This window comes from Cinclus cinclus, chromosome 3 (genome assembly GCF_963662255.1).
Source record: "Cinclus cinclus chromosome 3, bCinCin1.1, whole genome shotgun sequence".
NCBI lineage: Eukaryota > Metazoa > Chordata > Aves > Passeriformes > Cinclidae > Cinclus > Cinclus cinclus.
Genome location: NC_085048.1, coordinates 84,802,900 through 84,822,729, shown reverse-complemented (window position 1 = coordinate 84,822,729; position 19,830 = coordinate 84,802,900). Strand labels below are relative to the sequence as shown.

General features: G+C 37.8%; 1 protein-coding gene across 1 annotated transcript in view; it reads right to left on the bottom strand.

Moving 5' to 3' along the window:
- Positions 1-19,830, bottom strand: part of BABAM2 (BRISC and BRCA1 A complex member 2) — a 155,745-nt gene that overhangs the window by 9,854 nt on the left and 126,061 nt on the right. Inside the window, exon 10 of the mRNA XM_062489233.1 lies at positions 8,303-8,456. Coding sequence (XP_062345217.1) covers positions 8,303-8,456 — 154 coding nt within the window. The remainder of the gene's footprint in view (positions 1-8,302; positions 8,457-19,830) is intronic.

Genomic DNA, 19,830 nt, shown 5'->3' with positions numbered 1-19,830 from the left:
CAGAAGACTGGACTTATGCAGAAATGTCAGCCGAAAAGGTAATGAACAAGTGAATAAAACACAACCAAATCAGCAGCCCCAGATTACATTCACACCAAAGTTCTAGAGAAACTCGAGTGTGAGAAAGTTAAACTCTTAAATAGCTTGTGCCCTCCTGCTTAAAACAGCTTGGTGCCAGAGAGATGTGATGTCAATTAAAAAGAGGTCTGAAGGTCTGGGAGAATGGAAGGAGCTATGACTTAATGACTCTCATGTCCAAACCTTACAATTTGGTAGAAACTGTTACAAGAAATTATTACAAAAATTCATAAATAGTACAAAATTAGTGGACTTGAGTGAATATGATACACTGGGTAGGAGCCAAACTTGTGCTTCTCAAGTCTCCTATTTTCTTAAGGTATCAAACCCACAATGGAACAAGAAAAATTCAAGTGACACACACTGCTCAGCTTACTTACAGGTATTTGGGAAGGTTTTTCAAATGCATAAAAACACCTGAATTACCATAGAAGGAAAAGAGATCCATGAGTGGATGAACAGCAGGAAAAAAAAAAATAAATAAAAAAGCACAGGAATAAATTATGAATACCATTAGGGTGAAGTCACCTGAGAAGTGCACAGAAATGGGTGTTCTAACCCATGTTTTTCATATTCCTACATGATATGCAAAAGTGAGCACAGGAAGATGGAAAGGTCTGTTAATGTTAACAATTTAGTCAGGGAAGGAAAAATAAAGCACAATTACAAGCACATAGTTCTTACAATATGGGGAGACTGGGAGACAACACAGCAGGTGAAAAGTCAATATCGACAAACACAAAAGGAGAAATATATGAGGAAAAAGAATTTTATTACCAAAAAAACCCACAGGGACTGAAAAACAGTGTCATTTTAGCACCATCTCCTTTCTGTCTGTAACTAGCCTTCATCTGTATGCAAAAAATGAAATCAGATGTTGTCAGAAGCAGAATAAAGACTAAATCAGACAATATCACTACATCACTATATAAATGCACGGTGAATGCATCATGAGTAACAGGCAGCTCCCTGACCCAGCAGGAAAATCACAGAAACAGAAAAGGGAGAAAGAAGTGGGACAAGGGTGATCAGAAAGATGGGAGAGGTTCTGGAAAGGGAAGAAAAATGGACACAAAAGAGACATGAAGACGTTCATAAAACAAAGGTTATAGAAGGGACCAGCAGATTAACTATTTGCTGCCTCCATACAAGAGGTAGAGGGCAACAACTTGAGCTAGGAGGAGGCAGGAATGCAAAAAGCCAACAGTGTTTGTTATTCATATCACACCTGTGTGACCCCTTGCCACAGAATTTTATGTTATGATGTTGGTTCAAAAAGCAAGCAAATAGAGGAACGCCAGGTAAGATTACTTAACAGAAATGTACCAGTACTGGATAAAGAAATCCTTAAGAATGGTAGAACACACAATGGAAATATGACTCCATGCTTTGCCATGCTTCTCCACAGGCATCCAGTACTACCTTTTGATACAGACATAATAGTGGGCTAAAATGAATGCAGAATTTTACCTAGCTCAATGGAACAATTATGAGTATTACTCAAAAGACAAGACTATGGGGCACACTTACTATTTTTATTTAGCTGTTTATTTTGTAACTGATCAAGCAACAGTATTTATCTGGGCTATTAAATCTCAGCTCCCTCCAAACAGTACTATTTCTCTCTACCCTTTTCTCTCAAGAAAGGGAGGACATTTTTTTGCAAGTTCCTGACTGTAATTTCATGCTCTAATATAGAACTAGCAGCTTTCATAAATGTATAATGGAGCTCTCTAATAAAGCCAAATCAGACAGTGACTGTGTTTCACAGTATTTCTAGAATGCCACTTAATCCCAGTTATCCAAGAACCACCTACATTAAATTCTAACCTTTCATTCCTACAAAGCAGTTGTCTTCCAGAAAAGTGCTATTATATTCCACTTATACCATGCCAACTTCTCCAATCTCTTCTGTGCATTTCTCTTGTCAATATGAGAATACTTCTTTGCAGAAAGAATATTTACTATATATCAAAATGCACATATGCACAGTTCACACGTATACAGAGTATCTATACAGAATCACAGAAAAACTAATTGCCTAACAGATTTTATTTCTATGCACTTCCTATAGCACCTATACTCCTCATCTTTAAATAGTTGTTTTTCTTTCCTACAGTCATAGCTTTAATGAGAAGTGACCAGAAACAAATACCCAGCCCCTTCTGTCTTGGCTGAAATCCACATAATGCATGACAGCACTGAAGATCCCTGGCAGGCACCTGTCAGAAACTAACATACCATAACTTAAGAGTCAGACTTAATTATCCAGGGAGACATTTAAAGAAAACTACATGAGAAATATGACTCAAGAAGTGTGACTATCATGTATATATACTGTGTTCTGTACTGTACGCAGAAGTACTATGTAAAAATAAAGAAATGTACTGGGAACAGTCTAATTTAAACTCCTATCTACTTTACCTGTTTTGTCATACAATCAAAATAATTTGGTTATTGAGTTTTGCTAGTAAATCAACTGCAGAACATGCTATAAGGACAAATGCAATCACTAAACATTTTAACGAAAAGTAGCTTTTCCCATTTTCCTTTCTACTGTTCCCATATAATTCTGATCAGCTGACATTCCCACAGAAAATCAGTTTTGATTTAATGGTCTATAAAATCAAATTAACTTCCTTGTAAGCTTCACACGTCTGGGTCGCCACATCTCTTCTTGTTATGGCTGTCACAGTGTATTGCCCCTTTTCTGTCCTGAAGAGCAGCACACCAGCGGCAACAAAACGTCAGCTTTACTTGATTTCAGGCAAGGAAATCACCTCTGCTCAGTTTCTGATGCAAAACTATCAAAAACCAGAGCTAAACAAGCGACCCAGCTCACCACCTCAGCTTTTAGTTGTACCTATTATGGTCTTCTTCAGAAAGAATCCTCTTGAGCTCTGCAAATGTTTGAATGCATGCACACGCACGCGCACACACACACACACACCTAGAGAAGAATGATGTCCCTGGGTTTCATACTTCTGTTCCTTACTCTCATTTTTATGAATTTCACTTTAAGATAACATGCAACAAAGATGGTCATGCAAGTGAGTATATGCAATGCAAATAAGTTAATTTTTGGAAAACTGCTCTTTAAAGATGACTAATGTGCATGAAAATCAGATTAGACAGGCAAATACAAGTTGATACTTTTACAAATAAGCAAAAAAGCCCTTAAATACAATCCAAAGAATAAAAAAAATATTTATTACCTTAATTACACCTATGAAGTAGAGAAAATATAAAAAGAGTGCAATATTTACCTGTAAATTTTATAGTGAGATTCATGGTAGCATAGCTGGAACTCAAATTTAATGAAAATTGTGGAAGTCGTTATTTTAAAAGAATTTGGAATATAGTAATAGATATTCATCCTAAACCATGAAAGAAATCTGAATAATAATAAAAAATTGATGAGTTGAAACTGGTTAATGTCAAAATAACAAAAAAAAAAATCACTAGGGCACACATAATTTACTGAACAGAACAGCAAGTCTTTGACATCCCACAACTGATATGTCTAAACAACAACACAACTGTCCCTTTTTCTTTTCAAATATCCTTTTCTTAGGCTAAGAAATGCAATATTTTAATCTGTAAATGTAACCACAGAATCACAGAACTGGTAAGGCTGGAAAAGACTTCTAAATTCATCAAGTCAACCATCAACCCATCACTGCCAAGATCACCACTAAACCATGTTCCTAAATGCCGTATTCGCACACCTTTGGAATCCCTGTAGGGGTGGTGACTTCATTACCTCCCGGGGCAGCCTGGCTTGATAACCCTTTTGGGGAAGAAATTTTTCTTAATATCCAAACTAGACCTCTCCTGGCACAACTTGAGGCCATTACCTCTTGTCCTACCACTTGTTACCTGGGAGAAGAGGCTGATCCCCACCTCGCTACACCCTTCTTGGCAGCTGTACAGAGTGGTAAGGTCACCCCTGAGCCTCCTTTTTCTCCACACTGGACACCCCAGCTCCCTCAGCTGCTCCTCATAGCACTTGTGCTCCAGACCCTTCACCAGCTCCACTGCCCTTCTCTGCACATGCTCCAGTCACCTCAAGGTCTTTCTTGTAGTGAGGGTCTCAATTATACACGATACACATCATCTGATTTGGTGATACTCAAGGAAAACGTATCACTGAGGCTCAAAATGCTATGGCCCAGTTCACCAGCCTGACGCGTCCCAACCATGGCACTCTTGTGCTGAGCACAAACCAAAGCTGCAGCTGTGGCTTGCACCAGATGCACCTGCATAGAGTCTGAAGATGCACTTGACCTCATGGCAGTGCAACAGCCAATATGAACTAGAGTGCACTTGAGCCCTTTGAAGCTTTCACCCTCTGAATGCCCTAAGGGATATATGAAATTTACACCACATTCAGCAAACACCATGAATGGTCATTGTCATTCAGAAACCTGTTTTGTCAGCCAACCTGGGAAAAAAAGGGAATACGAACCCTTGGAACAACTTCTTATCGTGATACCAGTTTTCCATGCTCCTGCTATTTTTAATGATGAGTAGGTGGATTTATGTAGGATTAAAAGAGTAAACTGAGTTTTAACTTGCTCTCCCCTGAAGTATAATCTAAGTCTACAGAGCAGCACTGGGTCAGACAGAAAATGGGCCAGAGTGCATTGAAGAACTGAATGTCATTTGTATAAACAGCCAAGCTTTATTTACAGTATTCCTTCATAAAATCCCAGGCTTCAAGTCTGCATGTTCTTTAAAGACTCCACTTATGTACACTTGAATGCCTATTTAAGCAAAAAGACAAGAAAGCTTTCCCATGGAAACTGCACAGAGATGTTTTACTTCACACGTACACCACAAACAAGGCTGCTAACTTTCTATAATTTACTGTATTTTCTTAGGCTTGCCATTGTATTTTAGAACCAAAACTTTTGGAGAAGCTGCTTACGCAGGAGGCCACAGACATATAAATAAATGACCTACAAGAGGCAAAGCCTGAGATACCAATTGAGAGGAAATGGCGTCTAGGCAGCTTGTAAGAAAATTTTAATTTTCTGGTGAAATTTTAACCTGGAGAAACAGGTTAAAATTTTGTGTTAACGGAGAAACAAACAATCTGGAGGCAATTGAAATCACATTATTAAATCAGAACTTGATTCATCCTTCAGAATTAAATAAATCCAGAGGGCAACCCCTGGGCTAAGACAAAAGCAAGCTTCAGTTACCAGATGCTATCCCCTAGTGAGGAATCCAAGTCAGTGGGCTGCAATGGAGCCCAGCAATTTTAAAATCTGCCTAAGAGGACACAGAAAAGAGGCTTCACTTCACAGACATATAGAAATTGGTCCAATAACTTCAGTAAGAACATGAGCAGTTTTTCTCTCTGAATAAAAAAGATCCAGCTAAACTGATACTTTGACATGAGAATTTGCCTTTTAGATTTAGGTGCTGTATCTCTAGGTGTGAATGCATACAATCTACTTTCATATGTATGCATTTTAGGGAACTAATTTTGCTCCTGCCTATAGTTACTACTGATTGTCTCAAGGCTACAGCAAAGGGTTAAGTCCTAACTTCAAAAGAGATGCCTACTTCTGCTGGGGGCCACAGAGATAAGCAAGGATACCAAGACTTTCAGGCTTAGTCCCTGAACTGAAGGAACTGGATGGGCTCACCTATTTGGAAAAAAAAAAAATCAACAACCCACACTAAAACAACCTTGGGAGAAGGCTGGGCACAGAATCAAAGTCCCTTTGGAATGAACTTATGACAGCTCTGCCCATGAATAAACGGGCTGTGTTGAGCTGCTGAAAACAGAGGCAGGGCTTGCCAAAACTGAGGATGAGGAAATCTATGACTGATGCCGTTTAAAGCTTGATGATGCTTCCACAGTTGGTGCAACAGCAAGTGAAAGCTATCCTTGATGGTGTCTTTAGCCCCAGTGAGGAAGATAGTGTACACTGATCCCTGAAGTTTGAGAAGGGTGGAGAACTTGGTCAGATACTAGAATATCAAGTGGGAGATCTTGTGGCCCTAGAGCAATGGCCAGGCAGATAAACAAAGATGTTTTGTCTCAAAGAATGTTGAGCACTTGGGAGATCATTTTGCTAAGAGGGAAAAAGACTACATGTAAGCAAAACCTAACTGACAGTATTTAGAAACACAAACAAGTTGTCTCTGATTTAACCAGGGCTAAATTTACTTCAGCAGAGCAGAATGACTTTGTTTCTAGAGGGTAAATAATGTAGTTTTTTTCTGTTTTTATTTGGGAAGTTTTCATGTGTTGTTTGAACTAATTAAGTACAATAAGAAGTTATTTGGTTATGTTGAAATACACAAACCTATTCTAAGAAGCCCTAGCAAGTATTTTAAACACTGTTTACATAAGATGCTCAATTGTGTTAGAAATCTTCCTTAAAATACTCTCACATGTATCATAACATCATACTTTTCTCGATACAGATCTATTTATGGTACCTACTCAGGAATCACTAGCTGTTCCTGCAAGCAAAGCGCTTTTAACTGGAGCAGTTTCTGTGTCTCTTTGCAGCTCAGTGACTGCTATTTCAGACACCTCAGCACACTGCCTTCCCCCGCTTCTCACCAGCCTTCTCATATTGCGTATCCAGTGTAAAACTGAAGTGCAGAGGCTCAAACGTAAGAGTGAATAACCTCACCAAACGTACACGTGATAGTAAGTGTACACATTTAGTGCTTTTAAAGAGAACTGCTGTAATACTTCCAAATCTCAAGTGCAGGGCAGTGAAGTCCATTTGTATACACCCACTCGTGAATGCACTTAGCAGACAGCACATAGGTACTTGTAAGCTTTCAGTTACAAAAGAAATGCATTTTGTAGTATAGTCATAAAACAGTGATGCTTCCAGTTACCACGCTTCTTTCTTTTTATTTTTTTATTAATGAATAAAATACTTATAATATCCTGCTAGAGAAACGAAGAAAGTCCATACTAACAAAAAAATCATAGTTGATCAAGAAGTGGTGCTCCTATAAACAGTATGGTGGCAAAACCAAATACTACCACAAAAAAAATATTATTACAATGCATATTAAAATCCCAAATTAAATGTGACTTTGATGTTTTCCATGGAATTTAAATTAGTATAAAAATCTACAAATGCATCAGTCAATTGTTGTTTGCTTCCATCATTTCCAAATTACAGTCTCTGACCATGCCACTCATTTGATTTACTCAGCTTGAACTATTTTTGTTTCAACTCTTCTTTATGCATGTTTGCTGATTTAATTTAATCTTCTGACTGTCATTCAAAATGTTCATCCCAATACGCCTTGTGATTTATGCAGTTTGATGTTTTTAAATGCTGAACAACTGATAATCAGCCTGCTTAAATCTCTCACTGTGCTAACATTTTTTTTCACACTTTGCATATCCAAAACACTGCAGCAAGTCTACTGCCTCTGTCTCCCCATTCAGGTAAAATCTGCTCTGCTTCATGACAAGACAGGGACAAGATCTAGCTTTGGGGACACCACTGCCTGTGGCAGCTTGCTCTTGCAACAGAACCTCTCTGTGAGGCTGCCCTGTCACCATTAACTAAAGGAAAACACAGACTGAAGTGATCTCTCCTCAGCCCAAAACAAGGGCTTGAAGATAAAATGCAGAGGAAGGAGACAGTGATTCTGTTTCCATCCAACAAAAAAAGCAATAAAGCAAGAGATATTCAGATTTTCAGATAACTTTCTCAAGATCTGATAGGGCTGCCTCCTATGCAGGAACGGTGGTTTGCTCTACCTCCTCCTGTTCCTCCGTGCCTTTTCATTACAGCCCAGTACCAGATCTTTCAGGTTTTTCTTCCTTGCTCTCTCCATCTCACATGCTTCCCTTCAGGGTCCCCTCAACACCCACACAACCCCAGGGAGCTACCTTGACTGAGGCTCCCATGCAGGTTACTCCTGCTGGGGGCTATCTCGTCTACTTAGACTGGAAGTTCTTTGGAGCAGAGACTGTCACCACTCTGCCATACAAAGCCTAAGCAGAAAGAGCCTTCTTTTGTTCTGTTCTCTGGCACTAATGTAATAAGCATGATTATTAGCAAGTATCTGCCTGTGCTCATCTACAGGAATGCCATGACCATATGAGAACAAGAACAGGCTCAGCTTTCGTAACGCTGAAAATGCACAGTTATATCCATGACAATTCTACCCATCAAAGATCATAAAACAAATGGAATGCTTAGTAGGAAACAGCAATGTGACTTACTTTGCTCTCTTGGCCATTTCATTGCCATCCCATCGGGGGCTGTACGGGTAATTCTTCTGGGCCTGGGAGTACAGCTGGCCACTGTTAGTGAAGTGGTAGACGGACTGAAATGTTAGGGTTGGTTGGTCTCGAGGAAAGTACAGGGGTAGGTCAACTGCGATTCAAAAAGAAACAAAGTGTTATAAAAATATACCAGTGTATTTTTTCCTTTTTTCTTATTGGGAATATATTAGATTATTCTATTGATTTAAAGGTGTCAGAAAAAGAGAAACTGATGGTTAGTTCTAAAACATCCTTCTGCATTTCCTATGAGTAATGATTCCACCCTAATGCTGTATGAGACACTTTGCTTTACCAAAACACTTTTGTAAAGGATGTGATTTTAAAAAAGTTTAGCTAGTGTATTGCTATGTTAATCATAAAATCTCCGCCAGGATTATTTAGTTGTTAAAAAAATTACTTTTATAGTGAAATCTTTCCTTTCAAATATTCACAAAATACATTCTATTATGCTTTCCATTAAAAAAATGAAGTTATCTTTATCTGCTTTAACCAATATATTTTAGTGTCCTCATGGAAATCAAAAGCATTATCTTCCTCATTTTACAGTTGTGTCCTGAAGTGGTCAAATGATTTGATAGAGAATGTAGAAAGCTTCAGTCATATGAGCTAGAAAAGATTTCAATTTGCTGTCATCTGCTAGACAAGAAAACACCCACAAAACTAAAAACACACTGCGAAGTCATTAATACCCAAAATAACTCACTAAAAATAAAAATCAGAACCTCTTAGTTCCCTTTGCTTATCACTGTCTCATGATCAGCTAGGTCTGGTGAACAAAAAAAAAAAAACAGTCTACAAGAGTTAGAAACTGGGTATGTTTTCCCACTCAGAACTAGCTTTTAACTTAATTTTTCATTGTTAGAATTATAGTTTGCATTTTCTTGGTCTACTTCTTATTTCGGGAGGCTTCAGAAATCTGTAGTTAAACTGATTTATGACAACAGACATCAATTACTAATATTAAATGTCTAATCTAACACCAAAATTAACAGAGGAATGTTAATTTCTTTTAAAGGTGCAGGCTTCATGTACAAAGCACCTAAAACTGTACATTTGCTATCCTCCAAATCACATTCTTAAAATTCTGTACAGTGAAAGAACACTATAATGGAATTGTATTTTAAATACTTCCAGAGATTCCAGCACTTCCTATGAAATCTCTGCTGACTGTGGACTGAGGAATCAGCATAAGACAGGTTTTATTTGCACAATTCCATTCTATTATCCTGCTAGTTCCTTCATTTTTCAGTTTATCCAATCACATCTAAGTACTCAGATGTGCATCAGCTACACCCTATTTCGCTTTTCTCCAAACTACCCTCCAAGCTCTAGGAGGAAAAGCATTTGTAGCCATGAAGCACACTAAATGAAATATGCTATTCCAGCCATAGTCCCAAAATACACCAAACGCTCCTGTGGAGGACAGTGCTTGCTCAGTTCATGACCCAGTGTCTGAGCCACACGTGACAACTCCCACACTTGGGGTGACTCAGCCCACACAGCAGCTTCCAGCAGATATTTAACCAATAATGACATGGGCAGAGTTCTGCTAATTTGAGGGCAGATCTCTGCTTTAACAAAGGTTAGATTCAAAGATTGCCCTGTCAAATTCCTCTTGATAATGTGATTACTAAAAACATTGGCCATTTATCAGCAAGCAAGCTATCTCCTCCCCTCCCAAATGGTGTGCACGCCTTGGTCTCTGGAGGACTGCACCATGGAAAAGGGTAAAGAAACAAGAAGACTGATTCTCTATTTCAATCTTATAAATATACTACTTCAGCTCTGAGTGCTCAAACTGTTTCTCTAGTGTATCTTTTTCATTCTTAAGTACCAACTCCTTAAGAGAAACCAGATCTGTATACTTTTGTATTTTATCACCGTGTGAGAGAAATAACAAACTTTAGCAAAGCATTCAAATAATAATTTAGTCCTTGTACTCGTTCAGTTGAGAATTTCTAACTTTCATTAACTTTGCTTTCAAAACTGCCATTACATATCACATATAAGCAACAACAGTTTTTTTCCATTACCTAAAACTAAAGATGGGCTCTCAGGATAAAGTATCTTGCACCAGAAATGCTGTTTAAAATTGATAATCAAGGCAGTGCTCTCACTACAGTGACACCTGCATATGTTATGAGAAGGTACCACCAAAATATATTCTATTAACCAAAATCTGTATAGTAATTTTCAGAAATTACTTACAGTATAAACTGATGACATAAATCAGATAAACTAGATTCAAAATTGTGCATCCCATATCTGGATAACAGCAGTATTACCCTGAACTGCAAGTAGAGTTTTGAATAATTTAAACTGCCCTTCACCTGAAATTGCCAAACATCCATTTTTCTAACCCAAGTGTTTCCTTAATACAAGGTGTGGATGAGACCAGACCAAGTAAAAAAACCTGTCCCTAATTCTGGAACACAACCACACCTAAAAGGCAAGTAAACAGGAAATAGCCTTGAGTTTAAAGTGTTATACACATCTCAAGGTAGCCAGCTATTATTTCAGCAATAGGAAAGGAAGGCAAGAACTTGCTTCCGTCCCAGTAGATGTCCGTGCATTAACACTGTTAGTGCACAGAATGAAAAAAAAAGCAAAACAAATATCACTGGTAAATAATGCTGGCAAGGTGTCTTGGACATGAAAAGTCAAATTCTACTCATAATCACACACGGCTTGCTAAAGAAAATTTTTCTTTTTACCTGGTCGTGTGTAGGCAGTCTGACTCTCAATCTGTACATTAATACAAAATCAGATCTGCCTTCATGCAATATCTAAGGTGACAAATGTGTTACTGTAAATACGTGCAAGACAACATACACACTTTGCCTTGAAAAATACATCACAGTTAAGAACAACACATCAGTTTTGTAAATTAACACCTGAACTAGGCAAACTGTAAAAGCCTGTGTTGGTTTGACATGCTAGTTACCTAAGAACTACAAAAATGTACTCATGTTGAATACAAGTACTATTTCCAAATAACAGCTGACTCATAGAGTACCCTGGTGATATGTCTGCAGAAAATAAGCAGATGACTCATGTCTGTAAATTCCTGAAAGTACCAATAGACCCCTTGCTTAGTCATCTTTTGCTTGGATGCTGGGTTCACGAGCTCTGTAAACTATAATGAGAGATCTAGCTCTTAGTAGGACTCTCTCTCCCTTTTTTCCTCTTCTAAACAGTGCAAATTATCTCCCTAAAAATAACTTCATCTGTGTGAGTCATTTCAACTAGCAAGCTTATACAAGTCATGCAGTTAAGCAGTAATATTTGGTTACAAAGGTAAAAATGCTGCTGTCAAATTCAAGATTTAAAATGAAAATTATGTCAGAGGAAGTCCCATTTACCCCTTCTCTCGCAGAAATAGAAACATTTCCTTTGGAAAATTTAAACAATTAGCTCATTCAGGAAAGTAAAGCTTTCTAATTTAGCTCCATGCTCAAAGTAACTTAAATCTGATCATTTCTTACTTTGGCTCTCCTAAGCATCATACTGTTAATGTAAGAGGAACTCAAAGAAGCCGACTGGAGAAAGAATCCAGTAAAACACACTGCTTTCTCCTACATTACAATTTACAGATCATTTTTTAGAAGTCAATTTTTAGACAGCCACAGTGTGGGGAAAATCATGTCTTTATGCAAGCTCTACATGAGCAGAACTTGGAGGGCTGTTTATGGGTAATTAAGCATTGAGTAAATTCTTCACTGATTGAACCCTAATTTTCCCACACAGTTCATAAGAAAGCAAAAGAAAAAGGACTTGCTTGTTGAGAATGAGTCATATTGCAAAGAAACTTAATTACAGTTTATAAATAGTTGAAGTTGCTCTCTTTTTGAAACATAAGAAACTATCTAGAAGTAACACACACATTTGCTTCTCTTAACTGTGTTTTGAATATAGGTACACATTAAATGCTATCTTAAAGCCAAAATCTTGGTTTATTAATAACTAAAACTGTGCAATGCATCTGTAAGGTTTCATTTTTTATTTTCTTAAAACCACCAATCTGAGGCCTGAAGCAGGTTACCTAGTCTATTAAGCTTACGTCAACAACTACAGAGTTGATTTTGACTATCCTATTAACTTTAAAATAGTATCTTTAGCATCTAATTTTATGACTCGTTCAACAGGATATGAAATGCAGAAGGAATGTCTCAGAAAAAACATGTACCAGTGCTGCTACAGGTTTTCTGAAGGAAAAATGCTCAGAAGAAAAGGGCAGGTTTACTACAGTGCCTTCCTTTCCACCTTTATGCACTGGAGAAAAGAGATGGGAAAACAGAACCATGCTTGAAATGCACAGTGACCAGTAATATATTTCAAAGCACTTAGATGGTAACATTTAAAAATTTTTCCATATAGTGTTCCCCTGTTCTAGGGAAAAGGTTTATTTATCCTTTGTACGGTACTGGATAAATCTAGATACTCGTTTTCACAAAAGCCAACATTTACTCACTGAAATCATCATTTTAATCCTTGGATGCTACCATACTGCCTATCTTACAAACCTTTGGGATGCTTGACTCTGCAGCACTTTATTGCACCTGGAATTTGTTTTGCACTCACAAACACTGGATAATCTGGCTATTTTACTGCTGAGATTTCTACTTTGAGAAGACTTTGTGGCCAGCACAACCTTAGTTCCATCCATGCTTGCTTTATGGAGCAGTCTTCAAACAGAAGGTAGCACAGTATTGTTTCTAAACGGTCCTAGGCTGGCCAGAGGAGACACTGTTCTGGCTTCTCCCACCTCACAGACCCTCTGCCCTCTGCATTTATTTACTGCACAACACCCAAGTCTTGCTCCAAATAAATGTGTTCATTTCTGCATGAGCTTTTCAATGTGATGATTCTAATCATCTTAAGAATGACATTAGCTATGCAAAATACTTTAAAAGTGGTTTCACAGCACAGTAATGAGTTGAAAGGTTCTTTAAGGGATTCCAGATCAGGAATGAAAGAACACTAAAAGAACAGTCAACCTGCCTACTGATGCAAAGTAGCTGCAGGATGCAATTCTTCTGAGACTTAGTCGTAGGTGATACTTTATATAGCCAAACACAAGTCCTTCCAATGCTGACTGCCATAGTATATACTTCAGAATCAATGACTACTGGACATGTGAGAGGTTTTGTTTAAATTATTTCACGTGAAAACCAAGAAGAATATGCCCAACTCAAATCTCCAGAGAACACTGAAGAATCTTAGCCTGATACTAGCTGTTCTCTTCCCAAAAACTCCCTGACTCACTCCTTACTTATCATCCAGCTTTGGCGAGAGACTGCCTCTGCACTCAAGTACTTCTGATGAAGTAAGTAATGGAAACAGGAAACACATATTCCAGGCTCCAGAACTGCATTTCTGTCTCTTTTTAGTACATATTCATCATCTTTCTGCCTGTTCTTTTTTTGGTTCACTGAATTTCACATTCTCTCTGCCTTACTTGCAATTGGGCTGCACACTGCCGGGAAAAACAGTGGATTTGAATGTATGGCCTCAAACTGAAAAGTTCCTTGAACTCAGAGCTCTGCAGTTTTCCTGTGATGATGTGGATGAGACCCATGTGAATTTATAGTGTAAGTGGATGACAATACATGCACCACATATATAGTTATCACACATCTCTCAAGCCCTATTTTAAAAGAAACTTTCTACTAGATTTTTTTGACATGACTTCTATGAGAAGGTTGATTCAGACAGCCCGTACAATGGGTGAAAAATCTTTACCTAACTTCAAGAAAAAGGTTTTATTCAGTTTTTACATAAAAATTCCATTGCAGAAGGCCTTTCAGGAATCATACTGATCATGGTTCTTATAGAGAAACCTGAACAGATTTAGCCACAAGCATTTGGGGGGCTGTAGTGTCCAGCACAAAGCTCTTCAGGGCAGCTTTTCAGGCTACCTTTGCCTAGTGAATCTTTCCTGGACTCGTGTGCTGAAGGCCTTTGGCCTACATTCTACTGGCAAAAAATGAAAGGGGGAACTTGGCTTAAAACACATAAAGAATTCCTGAATGCCACAGCTATCCTGCTTTGGGGTGTGATAATTTATTCTTGCAGGAATGAGAAAGCAAGGATGACAAATAACATATCAATGGCATTAGTGTGGGACTTTAGGTTAACAGAACGCAGTCACAGGAATTTGAATTTGTTAAATATTATTAGAGTTGACATCCCTTCTGGAGAACAACAGGTTCTTTGCAGGAAGATGCTATTTTGAAATCAACGTTTCAAAATTTCAAATCTGAAAGGAAAAGCTGGTTATGGAATTTTAGCTGAGACACTTATGGCATTCTGGGCATGTTGGTAATCACAGCTGGTTTTGAAATAATGAGGTCTGCCCTTGCTATGGGAAATATCCACCCCAACGGCAAAGTCAACACTTGTATAGTAAATGAGTAAGATGACTTATGTACAAAACACTTTCAAATAAATACTACAGAAATACAAGTAAATACTCCAAAAGAAAAGAAAGAAACTATTTTATTAACAGAATATACAATACTAAACAATAAAAGACAAACCACCGTAGGCAAAATGGAAACAATGAATTGTAATGGATTAAACTATTCTGACACATTACAGAATAGATTTGTTTAATTAGCTTGTTCTGTTAGTTGGTTTTGTCTGTTTGGGTTTCTTTAAATATAATGTAACCATCTGTATTTGAGGAGGACTGTATGACATGTCTATGTCTACCTTGTGGTTCTCCTTCCACTGATAGTGGGAACTATAATACACTCCAGGCACCAGTAGTAACTAGATTTAAGATTACAATTGTTTCGATTTTTCTTTCAACATAGGCATATTATATGGTCGTAAAAATATCCTATGTCTTTATTATATAATCTGCAACAATTTTTAAGTACTCCATCCTTCATACAAACCAGCACTTTTAAAAAAATGTGACAAAAATATTTTGAATGATTGAAGTTACAGTCATGTGCTGCAGATAGAATACCTAACTACTGATTTAGTTTTACAGAGGAACTAAGTAACAGATCAAATCAAGATATTCTTCAAGCAGTTTCCAGCTGTGGTTGAAGACCATGCTAAAGAGCTATAACTTAATCTGAAAAAAGCTTTATAACATCATCTGGTTTTTGAGTATCATTGCCCACCCCACCTATATCATAATTTTATTGGACTTCTACAACAAGACTGGACTACCTCCTAAAAATATCCTATACTGACCCCAAAGAAATGGTGTAACTGCCTTACAGGTCTTTCCCTTCTCTTAACTTCTGTAATCATATTTAGCTTAATTAAAAAAAAGCCTTATTACCAGTTTCAGCTACTTACTTATATTTAGTTTTATTTTTACTTCAAATTCTCAAAGATCTTCATTCCCTCCTCCTTCTGTTTTTATTTCCTTTTATTGTTTCTGCTGTTACAGTTTCTATAGTAACTTCTCTAAATGCTGATGAGATTGATGTGAGTGAAAGCTGTCTCTTCTCCATCTGAAGTGTTTGAAGATTGAAACTTAAATACAGTTGCAGTTGTTATGGATGTTAAAAGCAAGCCATGCCCTTTCTTGGCACAGGTTGGTAAGGACTGCAAAAAATATTAATTCCTCTGCTTTCTGAGCAGATATACAGTGCTAATTGCTGAGTTTTACACCTTACCTCCAACTGGACAGCAAGAAGTCTAAACCATGTTTTTACCTGAAAAGCAGATGTGCAAAACCATTGTCTTCTCTCAGCAGCATTTTATTAAGATTATGAGGCTTGCAAGTAAGTTGTTTTTTCTGTTTTAGATGCTGCCTGTGATTTGAAAGAAAATTATTTTACTTCATTGTCACCTGTGGTCAGTGTGACATTATCCTGCAGGTCAAGAGGACCCACTGCTGCCACACCTGCTATCCTGTTCTTTCACCCTTTGATTCTTGCAGGCTTGCAGCTTTCCAAACCCAACCCAGTGTAATCCCATCTGGCCCAACTAGCCAACTAAGACACTCCAAGTATTTTTAGCCATGGCACAGGCCCATTGCATCTTTTCACTCCTGAACATCACAATTACCACTTTTGCTCTCCAAGCCACCTTACACAGTTCTAAAAGCTTATCCTTCTATTGCTTTTTAACGACCTAAACTTTGTGGAACATATTCCTTTATGACACTTTCTAGACCACCAACTATTTTTGGTGCTTTTCTGTGAATCACCATGAGGATGATGTAAGATAACCATCAGGATCACACCCCTAAGCTTCAGGAAGCAGACTTCAGGCTGTTCAGGGATCTTGCTCCTCCCATGAAAGACTCCTATGGGATAATGGTCCTGGTGAGAAGATGGTCCATGATGACCTCCTCCAAGCTCAAGAACAGTCTATCCTAGTGAGCAGAAAGGCAAACACTAGCAGCAGAAGGCCTACATGGATGAGCAAGGAGTTCCTGATAAAACTCAAACACAAAAAGGCATCACAGGAGATGCAGACACTCCCTGGGCATGCAGAGACAGGACTGGGAATGCTGACCTAGAATTGAATCTGGCAAGGTGAGTTAAGGACAACAAGATGGGCTGCTACAGGAATAGCAAAAGGATGACTAGGGAAAAGATGGGACTGCTGCTGAATGGGGCAGGGGGACTGCTGACAAAGGAGACAGAAAAGCAGCTTAAGCACTCCCTCCTTCCCCCATTTTGACATTTATTTCTGTGACCAGTTCCATCGCTAAATCGAGGTGTATTCCTTACTATTCCAAAATGAATTATATTTATCTATTTCATAAAAGATATTCAGCACTTACCTCTGTGTGCTATTGCTATGTCACATATGGATCCTTAGAAAAAAATTAGTTTGGTGACAAAGCAATTGTCCTTGCATAGAAGGAGGAAAGAGAGGGAAAAATGATTCAGAAAGTGTTTCTTATCTTGTTGCAGCTCTTATTTCTAGAAATTTTCTATCTCTAATAATTCTGTGGTGTTATGTATCATCCAGTTTACTTTCTGAAAGCATTGCCTGGTATTGAATCAAGGGCTCAGCCATGAAACCCCTGCCCATCGTTTCCCTTCTGGACTGAAAACACGATATTTACTTTCTACTTGCTATTATGAGCAATTTTGAACTTACTGTATTTCACACCTTTAAAGCAGTTCTCATCTTAGAGAAAAAAATATTTGTGAGCTACCAAAACAGATAGAAACAAACCAGACACTGAGTAAGAAGAATAAGAAGCACAACCTGTACTCAAGTCCCACCCCGTCAATTACTTTTTGTGACCTAATTATTTATTTTCAAGAACTGAGTGGATAAAATAGGATTAGAGATCCTTTTTCCATGTTAGGTACCTTTTCTGAGAATTTTAGTTATCTGTCATATACTTGGGCACATAGTAGTCATTCTCTCTCTCTACATATATATAGATAAATATATAAAGTAAGAAAAATCAACAGTTCACTTTTCTAAAAAGTGCTATTTTGTAAGAAGTTATTACAAAACCTTTCAGTCCATTTGTTAAAGTGCTTGTAGTTGCTGGAAGAACGTCAATTAATGTCTGCAGTGATATACTAGTTTTAAAAGTGTGGCAAATACATGTGTTTCTTAGAAATTAAAGTAGTAATATCCACAGCAAAATGGCATTTTAAAATACCTTGCCAGTCCACCCACATCAGGCCATCTCTAAGATTCTTATAAAGTCTAATTAGTATCACAACTGTTGCTTCCTGACTGTTGGTGTCCATACTAGGTTTTATGAGCTTTATGAGTTTTATGTACATTTTCCCTTTTTCTGCAATTACAAATAGAAACCTGCAACTAGCTTATACTGAGTGACATGAAAACAAAATGAACCTAGTGAAACAAGGAAAAAAAAAAAAAACAAAACAATTTTCAGATTCACTTGCATCCTTTATGAATAACTATGGAAAAAAGAAAGTCTCATTTGGCTTACATACAAGTAAATAGCAAGGTGGAATCAAAGGAACAAAATATTTCAAGTACTCTTAATGTCAAAAATAAAATTACCAGATTTCAATAAGAATTTCAAACTAAAACTACTTGGCAGTATCTCTTCGAAATAAAGGAGAAAAATACACCATGGAGAAAAATGAACAGCAAGAGACTCATTAATTTCCCAAACGCTACAATTCAGTTTGGTGATTTGCCCCTGTATAAGCCCATGCCTAGTTTAGTGCAGAACCGTGTGCCTGTGACTCAAGCTACTTTTCCATCACACTGCCTGATTCTCAGCACAGCAGTATCTGCAGTTTTCACTGACTTCAGTAAGCAAGACACACTTCACTACACAGGAGACCTCCCGGAGAATGCTTGGCTTTGAGTGATTGAAACAATGTACAAAGTTTTGAAGAAACCCCTTCAGGGTATATTTTGCTGTAGGCAGAACAGGCTTTCAGAAACTCTCAAGACCAGATTCAAAGAAATACATGGAACCAACCAGAAGTACTGAGTCAGAGGAGAAGACAACCAAAAGAAAGACACTTCTATGCTTATTCCCAAATGTAAGATCCAAACTGCATTTTCTCTAGCCACTTTTACATCACTGGGACTTTGTTAAATTACAGTTTCTCATTTAAGAATAAAATGAAAGCCTTATACAACATTTACAGGTTGTTTCTATCAGCACTGAACTTCTCATTCTAGACTCCTGAAACATTTATTTTGTTATGCTTAGCATTTCTACTGGATTATCCTGCTTTCCTGATAGGACCAGATATCACCTTGCTATTCACATGGTCATGGTTCTTTTTACCTTCTTTAGTTTTCAGAGTCCAAAATTCCCATTTTAAGGAACAATGAGAAGAATAAAATAACAACACTATATGAAAGTTTAAACACCTCATTAGATAAAAGCTCACAGAAACCATCTAATGTAAATATTCCACTCAATACTTGGCCTATTGATTTTAGGACATGGCTCAGGCAGACAAGGTTTTTTTTTCCCCAAATTTTTCTTGAAAACACTGACAAACATGTGCAGATAACAATACTCAAACAAGAATTCATCAGAAGCTGGTCTTGGTAATGTCCACCAAAAAATCCTGAATCAAGAAGCAGGTGTCCACCCAAAGTCTGACACTCATAGGTACAGTCTCCTCTTAGACAATTAATGCTTGGGTCCCTTGCTTGCTTCTCCTGTTTCAAAACTTTATTCTTTCTGGGATGCTGCCTGTTTCTGATCTATCCTCTAACAGACACAACCACCCAACTGCAGACAAGTCAAAGGGTGGACAAAAAGCTACTTAAGTTTGCATTCCCATGGCAAGAATGATCATCAATTAAACTACAGCTTTTACATGACCAGCAGTTTGGAATTCCTGGGTCAGTGGCATTATCCACACAGAAACAGAAACCCCTTACAGTCAGCCAAGGCCACTTACAGCAAATGCTCCCAACCAACTTCACCTTGACTGAGATCCCAAACAAACTGGAAATATAAATGCTGGCAGCCTTCAACACTCTCCACGTCCTGTAATGCTTTTCAGTGAAACAAACCC